This window comes from Python bivittatus, unplaced genomic scaffold (assembly GCF_059951505.1).
Source record: "Python bivittatus isolate LINGU-HERP-01145 unplaced genomic scaffold, Pbiv_v1 ctg000080_np1212, whole genome shotgun sequence".
In the NCBI taxonomy this organism is placed as follows: domain Eukaryota; kingdom Metazoa; phylum Chordata; class Lepidosauria; order Squamata; family Pythonidae; genus Python; species Python bivittatus.
Window position 1 is genome coordinate 67280692 of NW_028277035.1, and position 13972 is coordinate 67294663.

General features: G+C 40.1%; 1 protein-coding gene across 1 annotated transcript; it reads right to left on the reverse strand.

Moving 5' to 3' along the window:
- Nucleotides 1-691: 691 nt before the first annotated feature.
- Nucleotides 692-8307, reverse strand: RHO (rhodopsin). Its single transcript, XM_007423262.1, has 5 exons — nucleotides 7947-8307; nucleotides 4632-4800; nucleotides 3603-3768; nucleotides 2652-2891; nucleotides 692-814 (listed from the first exon to the last, which is right to left on the reverse strand). The coding sequence occupies exons 1-5, from the start codon at nucleotides 8305-8307 to the stop codon at nucleotides 692-694; spliced, it is 1059 nt and encodes a 352-aa protein (XP_007423324.1).
- Nucleotides 8308-13972: the final 5665 nt, after the last annotated feature.

Sequence of the window (13972 nt, forward strand, 5' to 3'; positions counted from 1 at the left end):
GAAATGGAACAATTCCACTTCGTGCTACCAGACTGTGTGAGGATATCAAATCAGTATGAAGATGCTCTGTGTATGTCATCTTTATCCACTCTCCTAGTACACAAACATCAAGTTGTAGTAATACATTTTGATAATACTCCTACACATTAAGTCTCTAGGTATCATAAGAAACAAGGTAACAAAAATCCAGGTCTGATTGCTACCATGGATGTGCAAATGTTCATTATATACAAAACTTAGGAAAAGAATGGACACCAACAGAGGCAGCAATGTATGCTTAGGAACAGATAGCGCCAAATAGCCTTAAGGTAAGAATTAAATGCATTTGTAGCAATACAGGCCAATGCCTCAGGGTATCTAACTGAGTTTGGGGCCATTAACCCTCTTGTTCTTTCATGGTGCTGATTTGATCTGCATCACTCAGACTGCAATCCTATTCGACCTGTCAGCAAAAAAGCAAGTCCCATTCTGCAACATGAAACAAATTGGAATCCAAATTCCAGGGTAAAAGTAAATAGGATTGCAACGTGAACATGTATAGCCTCATTCTCGTGTAGTCACAACCTGCAATGTGGAGTTTATGCTGCCAGGTGAGTTGTAAGTGGTATGTTGCAAATAAGGAGTGGGGAGAGGGAAAAGCATGCTGCCACACAAATGAAGTATTTGGAAATCAAAGGCTTCCGTACGGGATCTAGGCAGGGGAAACCTGACTTGTGGAGACTGTAGATGTCTCTGTCTTGGTGCCAGCAGAAGTGTCATCCTCTGCCAAAGGATTCTTTCCACAGCAAAGTGTGGTGATCATACAGTTGCGGAACTATGAATAAAAATGAAAAAAATCATCAGCACGTGGAACTTACACCATCAAAAACAAGCTGCAAAAACCACGTCAAAAGATCAACAATACTTCTAGCATCTGGAACGTGCTGATAGCTGTTCTGCCAAGAAGCGTGTTTTCACAATTGGCCCTAACACACCAACTGCAGCCCTTCCTCAGCTGCAGATTTAGTGAAAGCTATCCACTGAAGGTTATCCACGTCTTAGTTACAACCTTTCTCAAGTACTGCAGTGTGCTTTATGTTGGGCTTCAAAGCACCCAGAAAATGCAACTGGTACAAACTGTGATAGCCAAGCTGCTGATCTGTGCATGATATAGGGATCATACGATGCCTGTACTGAAAGATCTGCACCTACTGGGCAAAATTTAAGGTGCTAGTGTTGATCTTTATAGCCCTACAGGGGTTAGAATCAGATGGTCTGCAAGAGCACCTCTCCAGCTATGAGCCCGCCTGTGACTTGGATGAGCACAAGAGGCCCTTCTGAAAATGCCCCCTGTGCCGCAAACTTGGCTCATGGATACACGGCAAAGGGCTTTTTCTGGGTGGCTCCAGCTATGGAAAGCAGTCCCTAAGACAGTGTTGTCCAAACTTGGCCACCACTTTAAGATGAGTGGACTTCAACTCCCAGAATTCCCCAGCCAGCATGGCTGGCTGGGGAATTCTGGGAGTTGAAGTCCACTCATCTTAAAGTGGTGGCCAAGTTTGGACAACACTGCCCTAAGAAGATGGATTTAGCTCCCATTCCCCCAGTATTTAGGATGATGGCAGACACACAGCTTTTTGACCAAGCTTTTATTAATCATTTTAATGCTTAATTTTCAGCCAATTTCAAGCCATTAAATTTTATCATAAAACCAATTTAACTTGGGCTTGATTTAAATTGCGTCAGTGTTAGTTATGTTTTGTTATGTTACTCTGTATTTTTTTTTATTATTGTAAGTGGCCTTGAATGTTGCAAGGTGGGATATAAATTCAATAATAAATAAAAAGAATAAAAATCTGGACATGGCTCCATGAATTCATTCATAAGGGTAGCCTCCCACCATCTGACTCCCTCAGAATGGACTGCTGAATCCCTCATCTACAGCCAACATGCCTCTTGATCCACTGGGTATGATGGGGTTTGTAGTCTAACGTGCCTGGCAGGTACCAGTTGGTCAAGTCTTTATTTGTCCTTCCATGGCTGTTACTCCTGCAATCCTAGAGAAAGAGCTCATTGATATTTTAGTCTGTCCCTGTGTTTCAGGTAAGTGAAAATCCTTGGCACAACCCAGCCACCAAGGAAATAATTCATAAAACTATAATTCAGTCTGCTTAAAATACCTGAGTTTAGCCTTCGTGCCTTGAAAGGCTCACAAACGCTGAGATTCATTAGCTGCTTTGTTAATTGTTTTGATCCAATGAAAGGGGCAGGCACAAGTTCAAGAGAGTGTAAGAACGTCTTCTCTGGCCCCTAAGCCCCCATCCCAACCCCCCTCTCACTTTGAATAGGTAGTTCAGGGTTGTTCAGACTAACAGGTCAGCCCCAGCAAGATGCATTGCTGCTACACCCATAATGATGAAGCAAAATTCAGTCAAGGGAGTGGGTACGTCACGGGCTAGTTTCATTTGCCATCTGTCAGTGAAATCACCAAAAGTTCTAGCAGCCTCCCCCAGTCATATTGATAATATGGGGAATAATTAGTCTACCTGGCAGGGCTTGTAATATGAATTATGATGATGTATATAGGAAGCACTTTAAGCACTTAGGGAAAATGCTGTAAATGCCCATTATCGTTCCACTCTTGAAAAGCTGTGGCAACATTGCCAAGTTACCTGTTTGTTCAATACGATGTAAATCACTGGATTGTAGATCGCAGAGCTCTTGGCAAAGAAGGCCGGGATAGTCATAAAGACAGGGCCAAAGTCAGATCCTTGATGAGTAAAGATATAGAAAGCCACACTGGCGTAAGGGACCCAGCAAATCAGGAAGGCAATCACCATGATGATGACCATGCGAGTGACTTCTTTCTCAGCCTTCTGGGTGGTGGCTGATTCCTGTTGCTGAGCAGCAGCCTAAAAAGCAGGACAAGGGGATGTGATAAAGACTTCGCAACTGTGCTGTGCAGAATGGGCAGCTGTTAACTGGAGGAAGGGCCCCGCACGTTGTAATAATTGTGGAAAGAAGAAACTCTAGGTTGTGTGCAACTCCTCAAGATATGTGTGTGGCCTCCAGTCCTACCTACAGCTGATACCATTGTTTTGCAGCTAAGTTAAAAGTAAATGTAGTAAATTTAAGGGGGAAAGTCTGGATAAGGGAAACCACTTATGAAAATAAGTGGAGAAAGTTTGAGAACTGTGTGGGTTTTACTTCAGACATGGCCATTTTGGGCTTTGTCCACCCCCATTTTTCTCCTGTCCCCATCTACATGACGGCCCAATGCATACACTACCATCAATTATTCTAAACATACACTTGTCTTTCTTTGCAGCAAAGCTCATGTCTATTCTTCTGGGATGCTGGAGAAGGACATCTCAAAAACTCTGCTAAATCTTGGTGAACTCTTAGCACTGATATAGCTGGAAAGCCTGGGAAATTGCAGGTACACTGCAGGTGGTAGTGGTGGTGGTGGTGATTATGAGTATGTTGTTTCCAAAGAGAACCAAGCAATCGAAACTGTTTTTATCCTAACACCTCTAGTTCTTATTCCTCTTGTGTGGATTAAATGTTTTCAAGATGAATTGGTCTGAGGGAGACAAGTTTCCTCTTTTTGTAGAATCACCTACCTCTTTAACAGTGCAGACAAGACGTCCATAGCAGAAAAAGATAACCGCCAATGGAATGACAAAATGTACAATAAACATATAGATGACAAAGGACTCATTATGGACTTCTGGGGTTGGTGTATAATAATCAACTCCACATGAGCACTGCATACCTTCTGGGATATACCTGTATTTAAATAAAATGTAGGTGGAATATTACAGTTTGCAGAATTAAACAGTCATACTAAACCTTTAATATTATTATTATGTGCACTACTTCCCTAAAAAGTCAAAACTTATGTAGGCTTTGTGTCTTTGAAAGAAGAGATCTTGGGAGCATTTCTTACTGATTTGAGGGTGGTAAGATTTATTTACTTTTATTTCCAAGCTAGTATCAGGTAAACAGAGCGAGTTCACTATTCTGGCTATTGTGTTATTTAACTATCTATTTATTTGTTTCTTCGGTAACATACACATATGTGCATTTGGTACCAGTCTTAGAGGCTTGGAACTGCTGGGGATTCTGGCTTTGCTGATATTGATTTGAATAGTCACCTTATTTGCAAACTTACAGGCAAAACACAGCAAGAGAACAAGAGGAGCAGAAGGGAAAGGAATGTGGACATGCACATTAAAAGAGTGAGGCTATGTCAGAGATTTATCCCTGATAAATCAATACAGGAGTAATTTCATTAATTGAGACTTTGGATACCCACAGCCTGGTGCCAACAAAAGTTCTCTGTGCAAGTTATTTTTCCATAGCAAGAGTTGATAAAAATAAAATTAACATGTGGCATCTGAATTTTGGCTTTCCAATTTGGCATCCTCCTGGTGTGTTGGGCCAATGACCATGCTGGCTAGGGAATACTGGAAGTTGCAGTTCAACTCATCCAGAAAGTGCCAGGTTGGAAAAGACTGAGAAATTTATTACCCTTAATATTTATAGCAAAATATATGGTTGACATACCTGGTACTGCCTATGACTTCTAGCCCCATTAGCTTTCTCCAGTCTACACATCAGTTCATGTCAAGGATTCAATAGATACCCACCTTGACCATCCAACCAGAGGAGGACCGGCACAAGCCAAGGCCATGATCCAAGTGAAACACAGTCCCATGATGGCGTGAGTCTCAGTGAAACGGAAATTGCTCATGGGCTTACAAACCACTACATATCTTTCTATAGCCAGGACCACAAGAGACCAAAGGGCCATCTCACCTGTAAGAAAGCAAAAGCAACCACTTGGGTAGATATTAAAAAGAAAAAACAGAGAGATGGGAAAACATTTCCTTAACCAAATTATTTTCTGATTTCCATTGTTGTGACCCTTCATAATCTTGTTGTAGTGCGTTACATTGCATTTATGTGTCACCCAGTCAGAAAATATCCTTGGAATGATTTGCAATGATAAAACAAGGAACAACAGTAAAATAAAGTAAAACCACATAACATAACATAAAAATCCAGACAATCATATAGTTAATCTACATGTAAAAATTTAAAGAGCCGTAAGTAACAAAAAGGTGTTAACATTTAAATGCCTGCCAAAAGACAAAATGTTGGTACAAGTACAGTGAGTATGCCAGTCAGATCTCTTTAGGGAAGATAATATTCTGCAGAACAGAGAGAACCTCAGGAAGAGTGGCACTCGGAGATCTCGGAGATCTCTGGGGACCGTTGAAACAAGCAGCAGGGATGTGTGGGAAAAGATGCTCCTTCAGGGCAACAGGCCCTAAGCTGTTTCAGTATCGACAACTCAGTGCATTCTGAGACTGTCCCTGAAGATCATAGATGTGGCAACTACAGCTGCCATGTCAATGAAATGAAATCTTTGCATTAGCCATATTCACGGCCTTTGGTCTGGGGAAAAAAATGTAGATCCCTGATCAATATCATTTTGAACTGGCTGGAAAACTGACTGGGAATTAGTGTAGGTATAAAATGAGAATGGCATCCTTAAAATAGCCAGATCCAAAAAGCAGTCTTTCTACTCTGTTCTTCACTACCTTTAATTTCCTAATTGTCTCCAAATGTTCTGCCACATATAACATACGGTATTACAATAATCCATACTAAAAGTTTACCAGCAGATGGAGGGCAGAGCTGGTAGGTGGAGCAGGGCGGCTGCAAGGCATTAAAAACCGGCCACATTTCTAGAGCAGATTGATCTTTGATATGGTAACTGCAGCGAAATTATTGTATACACAACAACAGAAGAAGAATGAAATCCCCACAGTGGAGGAATGGATTGTGAAAATGTCAGGACTCACAGAAATGGCAAAACTGACCTGTTTGGTCAGAGAAAAAAATAACAAAAACTTTTCTGAAAGACTAAAAACCGTATATGAGCTTTTTTCTGAAAGAAGGAAGAAATTAAACGATGGTTTACGGGTTGGAAGATTAAGATAGACTTGGACTAAATGAGGGGTTTAAGGAACTTATATAATATTGAAAAGAAGGTTGGAAGTCATTACATTTCTTAACCTTAGTTCTCTTCTTTTCTCATTTCTTACACTTTTTTGTTTTGTTTTGCCTTTTCTTTCTTTCCTTTCTATCAATCTGTCTTTTATTGCATGGAGAAATTCTTAATAAATATAAATAAAAATAAATAAATAAATAAATAAATAAATAAATAAACGCCAGACATTTTTCCGAGGGACGATTCAGATTGGGGATAGAATACAGACACTGGAAACAGAGTAGTCCAGGGCCAGTCCTTGGCATTTCCAATAGATATCAAGCACTGGAGAAACCTTGGCCAAACCCCTAGATAATCCTGCTGTTAGGATGGATCCAGAATTGGTTGTAAAGTGGAAGTGCCAGACTACATCTTAGCCAAGTACTCCCATGGCTTACCCAGCATCTTATTCTATGTCTGATGAGACTCCTTGCTAGTGTCCTCATTTTTGAAGTTCAACCCACATAAGATAGTGGCAAATCTCTGTAATTTTGCCCAGAGCTGTCCCAATCATATGCATGGAGTGGGCAAGGATTTAAGAAGCCAAAGAATAAAGCAGCCAACCCCTTTTCCTGCCTGTGATAACATGTCTATATGGGTGTTGTTTACTTTTTTATATTGTATCTGTAAAACAGTTCAACCTCTGCAACTTTTCTCTCCAGTCAGCTATTTGCTAGCCAGGTACATTGATGTCCAAGGGCAGAAAAATTGGCATCAAGAGACAAAATACAGTGAAATAAGTTATGATTAGGGACATTGCTGTCCCATTCTCTTTTAGCTCACACAAGAGAACTTCCAATACCATTTTCAAAACCATACCAATGGATCAAAAGTACATTTAAAAACCCATCATTTTTCATCCCAGCCCTTTGCCAGTACCATGTCCAGTTTTGAGCCTTAAATACATCCCACGTTTATGTCTTAAAAAAACAGCTCAACAGTTCTCCTATTTATGTCTTGGGGAGGAAGGTTGAATGTCGGATTTCCCTCTTAAGAGCAGTTCTTTGAATATGTTTTTCTCAATCTAAATGCTATTTTCTCCACTATCTGCCTGTACTCAAGGAATGACCTTGGAGCAGACACTTCTTAGACGTTTGTTTCCTTTTCAAGATAATTAATTAGAAGTTTGCTTCCTTATAAACCACAGTGAAATCAATGGGATTTGTACAAAAGCCACCTTTCTGAACTTTAAACATTCAAACATAAAAGTCAATAAACTGGTATTTACCCATTTTCTTTGGTTATGTACAGTATAGGTAGCCTGAAGAGAGGAAGACTTTGGTAGAATTTGCTAGTTTTTCTTAGATTATTTTTATTTCAAAATTAGGGCTGCCCTGAGACCAATACACTTGAGCAGTAAAATGTATAATAATAACCTGAATTCAAATCACTGCAAGATGATATCTGAAACTGACTTGAACACATAAAGAATTTTAATGCTTTAATTTTACTACAGACTGACAAGCAGAACTGAAGGTAATTTAGTAAAGTTTTGCCAGTTCCATTAAAATATGAAAATTTGCAAGGATACCTATCAAGCCTCTCCTAAGTTCCTCTGCCTGAACCAAAGATCACAATAAGAATGTTTGTCTAAAGAAGACGGTTGGTGAACAAATTAACAAGGTTTTTATATAACGCTTTTGAATCTGGGTGTGATTTTCACCATTTCATAAGCAAATCAATAACTTGCCTCCTTTTCAGTTCTGCTAGCATTCAGGTCCAAGTTACTAACTTCAAGATATAACTAGAATCTCCCAATGTTGTTTACTTTGGAAATTCTGAGGAACTTTTGGTGTTATGAAGAATATGCCAAGAACCCTACAGTGAAAATCTGAAATATCCAATCATAGCCTACAGCTTCATTAATGGTAAAATGACACTTGGGAGGGGGAAGCAATATACATACCACCTAATGTTGCAAAGAAGCCTTCAACGTTGCATCCTACTGTCCCAAAAACGAAATATCCATTCATGGAAGTGTACATGGTGGTGGTGAAGCCAACTAAGACCATGAATAGGTTGGCTATTGCCAAATTTAACAGGATGTAGTTCAGAGGTGTTCTGAGTTTCTTGTGTTGGATGGTGACATAGAGAGTTAGAAAGTTGATAGGAAATCCAAGCAGAATCAGAAGAAACATGTATGCACCCAGGGCAGAATATTTCCATGGTTCTGCCAAATAATATTGGGGATACTCAAATGGACTCCGAACAATGCCAGTCTTGTTTGACATAGGGACGTAGAAATTAAGTCCTTCTGTTCCATTCATGGTGGCAGCGTCTTAGGTATCTCGTTTCCAGCAAGAATGTCTTTCTTTCTAACCCCCTTCTTATATTTGAGCAGCTATTTGCTCAGCTATTCCTTCCAAGCTAACACTGCTACCTTTATAAAAGGTGACCCTGGTTAAGACTATGTTACCAGTGTCAGCACAACTTAGACTTAGGTCAACATCAATCATAATAATCCAAGATAAAATTGGCCCTTTTAATTCCACACACTGGATTGACACTCACGTTGTACTGTGGCTTCATTTCAAAAGAGCTGTAAGCATATTCAGATATACAGCACAGAGAGCCACGCGGAGATGTAAAATAGGGTGAAGGACATCGTGGTCAGCTTCTGTCTATTCCAAGAGGTTGCTTTGTGCCACTTACTCTTGCCAATGCAAAAACATCACATACTCCTTCTGGAAGGTCTCACCTGCTTCGGAAGGAGGCAGCCCCATAGGCAGTGGTGAGGGGTACTCAGAATAATAGTGCAGCAACCTTTAGGGGAACCTTTAGTTTCCTCATTCACATTGTCAGGTGAGGAGAATAGGCATATATGGAGTTGAAGTTACTTTGGCTTCTTTGAAAGAATCCTGGGAATTATGCTGATGCTGAGGGTGTATGCATGTATGTGTATGTGTTTTGCTACAGATGCCCACTGCTTTCCCAAAACTACCATCCCAAATTCCTGCAGTTAGGCCTTATGATGGTGGAATAGGAATAAAACTGATCTACACTTATGCCAGAGAACTAACTCGTATTTCAATGTGAGCATCATCAACTATCATTTATAATGTGTCTCCCAACCTGAGCATCTCTTACAATTAAAAACCAAACACAAAATCATGTAATGTAAAACAGCATCAAACTATTGTAACAATAAACAGAAAACAGTGAGTATCAGCCTGATTGCATCTGTAAAAAAGTAAACCAGGGCTGTATTCTTCGATTGATAAGGCAGAGGCAAGGCACACGCAGCCTACTGAAAGAATTCTGATGGAACCTGAGAGAGCCCACTTGCTCTACTTACCATGAGAAATGGAAGGGAAAAGGAGGAGTCTGTCCACACCTCCCTAATCATTAATCAATCCTCTTTTTCTGCTTTATGCTAACTGTAACTGTAATGTGACTGTATCCTGTCCCTACTGTTTGTAAGTAAAGAATTCTCCACTATTTGTGCAAAGATATCATCATTCTCCTACTCGTGGCTTTTAAGTAATAGCTCTAAAAATTCATGCATGTACTCCAATACAGAATCCCTCATTCTGCATCTGTTAACCACTTAAGTGATCCTATCGTTAACCAATGCACAGCTATTATGTACTTAGGTTAGCTACACAACCCACTTGTTTCAACAAATTCAAATGTTCAGGAATTCATTTTGGGCAGTGGCCAGAAAGAACTGAAAAAGAAATCAAAGCCATCCTTGAAATTCCCAGGAGCACAAATGATCCCCTATTATTTCCAGGGATAATTACTGTCAAGTGTCTCCTAATAAAATGGTAGCAAAACATACATTACTATCAGGAAATCTATTCTAGAGGATATTTATAGCCAATGGTTACACTGAAATTAATTGGACAGGTTAAGCATGACTAAAATAGGTCTTCTGATTGATTTCACATAGTGGTTACGATCACACCATAAAATAAACTAAACAGTTCAGTTAACAAATATGTATGCACCACCATTTTCTTCTCCCATCTCTGACAGCTCTTTAAGCAAGCTGTAGGGCTTAGCATGTCATCACAATCTAAAATGGCTGACATTTTAAGCCCCTAAAACTGGGGAGTTATATTCAATTATAAATTACAGTTCCCAATTTCTAGAAACCTGAAATGGCAGGTTTCTGGGGTTCAAACAATGAAGTAAGCCACAAAGCTTGCTTAAAGAGCCACATGTGATGGCAATTAATTTTTAGCTTAGCTTAGCACAGCCTGAACCTGGATCCAATTCAATGTTTAATATAATGAAGAATGTAGGAAAACGGAAGGAAGGAAGGAAGGAAGGAAGGAAGGAAGGAAGGAAGGAAGGAAGGAAGGAAGGAAGGAAGGAAGGAAGGAAGGATTGTAGAATTTCTTGGTGATCCTTATCTTGTTTTTTCTTCTTGATGCAAACAGAATTGTTTCTAGACCATAGTTTTTATATTTCAGTTATTTGTATTGTATGCACATTTATATTCACATAGATTAAAAGTTTTTAAAAGTTCAGAAGACAATAAAGTAGTCACTATGCTCAGCCCCAGAAGTTTTCTACATTGCTACTCTTATTTTTGAAGTCATCAAACTAAAATGTGAACATAGTATGAAAATTGTGCTTAGGCAAATTGATTGGGTGAATCTGGTGGGAGGCAAAACTCAGACTGCCAAGAAGCAGAGGGATGAGATCAGGTCTTACCAGCCAATGAGCTTCCCAGTCTTCACTGCTCTCAGTTACTGTTGGGTCCTAAAGACCCGATTAAGTAATCTGACAGTAAAGAACAATGTGAGGATCTGCAACTGTTGTGCTGTGTGAGGGTAAGACCCCCAGCGGATACCCCTGAGGAAGCGTAGCCTGAATTAGAAAACTTGCAGCTTTTATTCTGAGCTCCCAACTGTCCTTTTGGGGGAGAATACTATGCTTCCAAATACCATCACAGAAAAGGACAAGCAGAATTCTTACTCGTCCTTTTTGACCCAAGCCCTTTAAATGGAAAATACCAGGGCTTAAAATATGGGGCTTTCTGCATACAAAGTTTCTGGTTCTTCCATCAAGGCCTAAATACTTCTTCCTGTTTTGCAGAGTATTGGGAGGACCTGCAATATCCAAAAAAAAATTAAGACATGAATATAAGCTGCAGCAGGAGAAAGTATGGCTGAGTGGAAGAGGAGCACAAAGGAATAGACAAGATCATTTAGTTGCCACTGAATTATGTATAACATTACATAAGACAGCAGTTGTCATCTTTTCTTCATGAAGGAAAATATGCCCACAACATAACCCTGATTCCAGGCCTTATTCATTTGAAAGCATAGTTAGAATATTTGACTTGTTTTTGTTAGTGATACATGCATATTTAATTAAGCATATATTTCTTACCTTATTATTTTTATTTCAAAAAACTCCAGAAGTGCTCCAAGAAATGGGGGCCAGGGTTGGGAAAGAGGTAGAGTCATGACATCATCAGATACTAGCCAATCAAAGCTGTGAGTAGCCAATTTTGCTGCAGACTTCCCAAACCACATTTCACTGAATTTGTTGATGAGGACAAAAATAAGCAGAATACAAGGAATGCATTTCCAGTGTAACTTCTCTTCTCATTTAACTCTATCTTCCTAAATAGCCTTCGGCTTTAATCCATCTAGTCACATATTTTATACATATTACCATCCAAGTCTAAACTATAAATAAAATATATTAATAGTGGAAAACAAAGAAATGCATTGGTAAACATTGGTAAACATTAGATCATGATTTGAACATGTCCCTTTGTCTTGGGGAACCACTGATCATCACAATGAACAAATTAGTAAGTTATTCAGGCAAAAGGGAGGGAGGGAGGGAAGGAAGGAAGGAAGGAAGGAAGGAAGGAAGGAAGGAAGGAAGGAAGGAAGGAAGGAAGGAAGGAAGGAAGGAAGGAAGGAAGGAAGGAAGGAAGGAAGGGAAGTATTGCAGACCCAGTGTGGGAAAGCAAGCTTGAATGCCTGAAAGGAGATGTCTTGGTGAGAAATACCCAGATGTTTCATTAGGGACACTTCCCACTCAGCCAAGCTCATCCAAGGGCATGGGAAACTGCTAGGTGGACATGGCCTAAATAGCTAATAGTTTCTTAAGTATTGCATGGATTTGGCATTGCTGGATTAAAGGTTTATCTTTCAGATAAAGAAATGGATCATATTAAGCACCGATTCAATAAGCCATTGCTGAGGTGGACACAGCTTACCAGCAAAAGTATGTCACCTGCATCAACTGGGTGGAAAAAAAAAAAACAGCAAAAGAGAAGAAGTGTGAGATGTTGTTTAAAACTATTCTGATCTGTAACAGTAAGGCAAAGGTTATCTTTTTAATCAGTTTGTTTAAACTGCCATTTCTGAATTAAATGTGTGTTTATCAGAACCTTGAAGTGTCTGAGCAATAATGAAGAGACATAAAGAGACACCTTTGCTGGCATGAAAAATCTGCTGTCAAGACCGCTGTCAAAGTCCCTGCTATATCTGCATACAGCTGCCTATTCTTAGCCATCTCTTCCATTTAAATGTTTTCATGCCTATAGAGAATGTAGGAGGCTGCCTTAGGAGTCAGTTCATTGACCCATCAGGTCTCCCCAGTCTGGTACCCTTTTCTCCCAGAATTCCCAGCCCCTAGGGACAGATGCTGCATGTGCAATAATTTGCCTATGCATGGTTATACTGTATTTAGTTGGGACAACAGTGATGGTATTTAAGATTCCCTGCCAAGCAACTGCAAAGCATAGCTACGAGTCACTGGTGCAGCCGCATAGCTGCTGCAGACACTCAAGAGGAATCAGGGACCCTGGGCAGGTGATTGCAGATATCAGAAGGGCTGTCTTGATTGTGGCAAAATCACGTTCGCTTTTGCTTTTATGTACAACAGTGGTGACCTTTCCAATTCACATGCATGTGGCAAATTGTATGATCCCTGAGGCTGAACAGGGGACATTTAAAAACTTTCCCTTGAAAAAAACATTATAAATGAAGCAGTGCTAATATAGCTATTCTTTGGAAGCCTCTGGCCAGTTGCCCCAAGACCTTGGAGCGTCAATGGATTTTTTATTGATGAGGAATCTGAAATTCCAGCAGATGGGAGTGAGAATGCAGAATGTAAATGTTTTCCTGAACATACAGAGAAGGTGTGATCTTATTGTGCTTCAGGATTTTCTCCCATTCATATCCCATTGTTCTGCCCAAACACCACCCTTGATACCTTTGTGCAAATTTGACTATTGCACCAGCTGTACCCAGTGGCATCTGCAGGGGGAGGAGGTGTCAAAAAAATCAAGCGGGCAGCCACAACCACACAACTGAAGCCTTGCCCCTTTTTTACATGTAACCCCTTCATGTACTTGGGAGAGAAAGAATGAGGAGGAACAGGACTGGCCACGCAACCCACCATCGTACGCCTGATTTTTTTGTGTTCTAGGGAAATAGTTATGAGTTTTTATTTAACCATGTACTGCAGATAATTCTCTCCTTGCTGGTATGGAAGGTTTAACTCTCTCTCTCTCTCTCTCTCTCTGTGTGTGTGTGTGTGTGTGTGTTGATTATGTACCATCAAGTCGACTCTTAGAGACCACATAGACAGGCTTTATATGTCCCCATCCTGGCCCTTCAGGTTTTCCAACAGCACACCCTTCACCAATGTAGTTGAGTCCATCCAGGTTGCTGCTGATTGTCCTCTTCTCTTTCCTTCCACCTTTCCCAGTATTACAGACTTCTCCGGAGAGTTAGGTCTTCACATAATGTGTTCAAAATATAATTCGAGCCTGGTCATTTGTCATCTGGATTGATTTGCTTTATGATCCATTTGTTCATTTTCTTGGCTATCCATGGTATTCTCAGAAGCCTTCTTCTCCAACTCCAAAGTTCAAAGGTGTAATATTTTTTCTATACTGCTTCTTCAAAATCTAACTTTTGAGTATCACAGGAAGTACCATTGCTTGCACTGTTT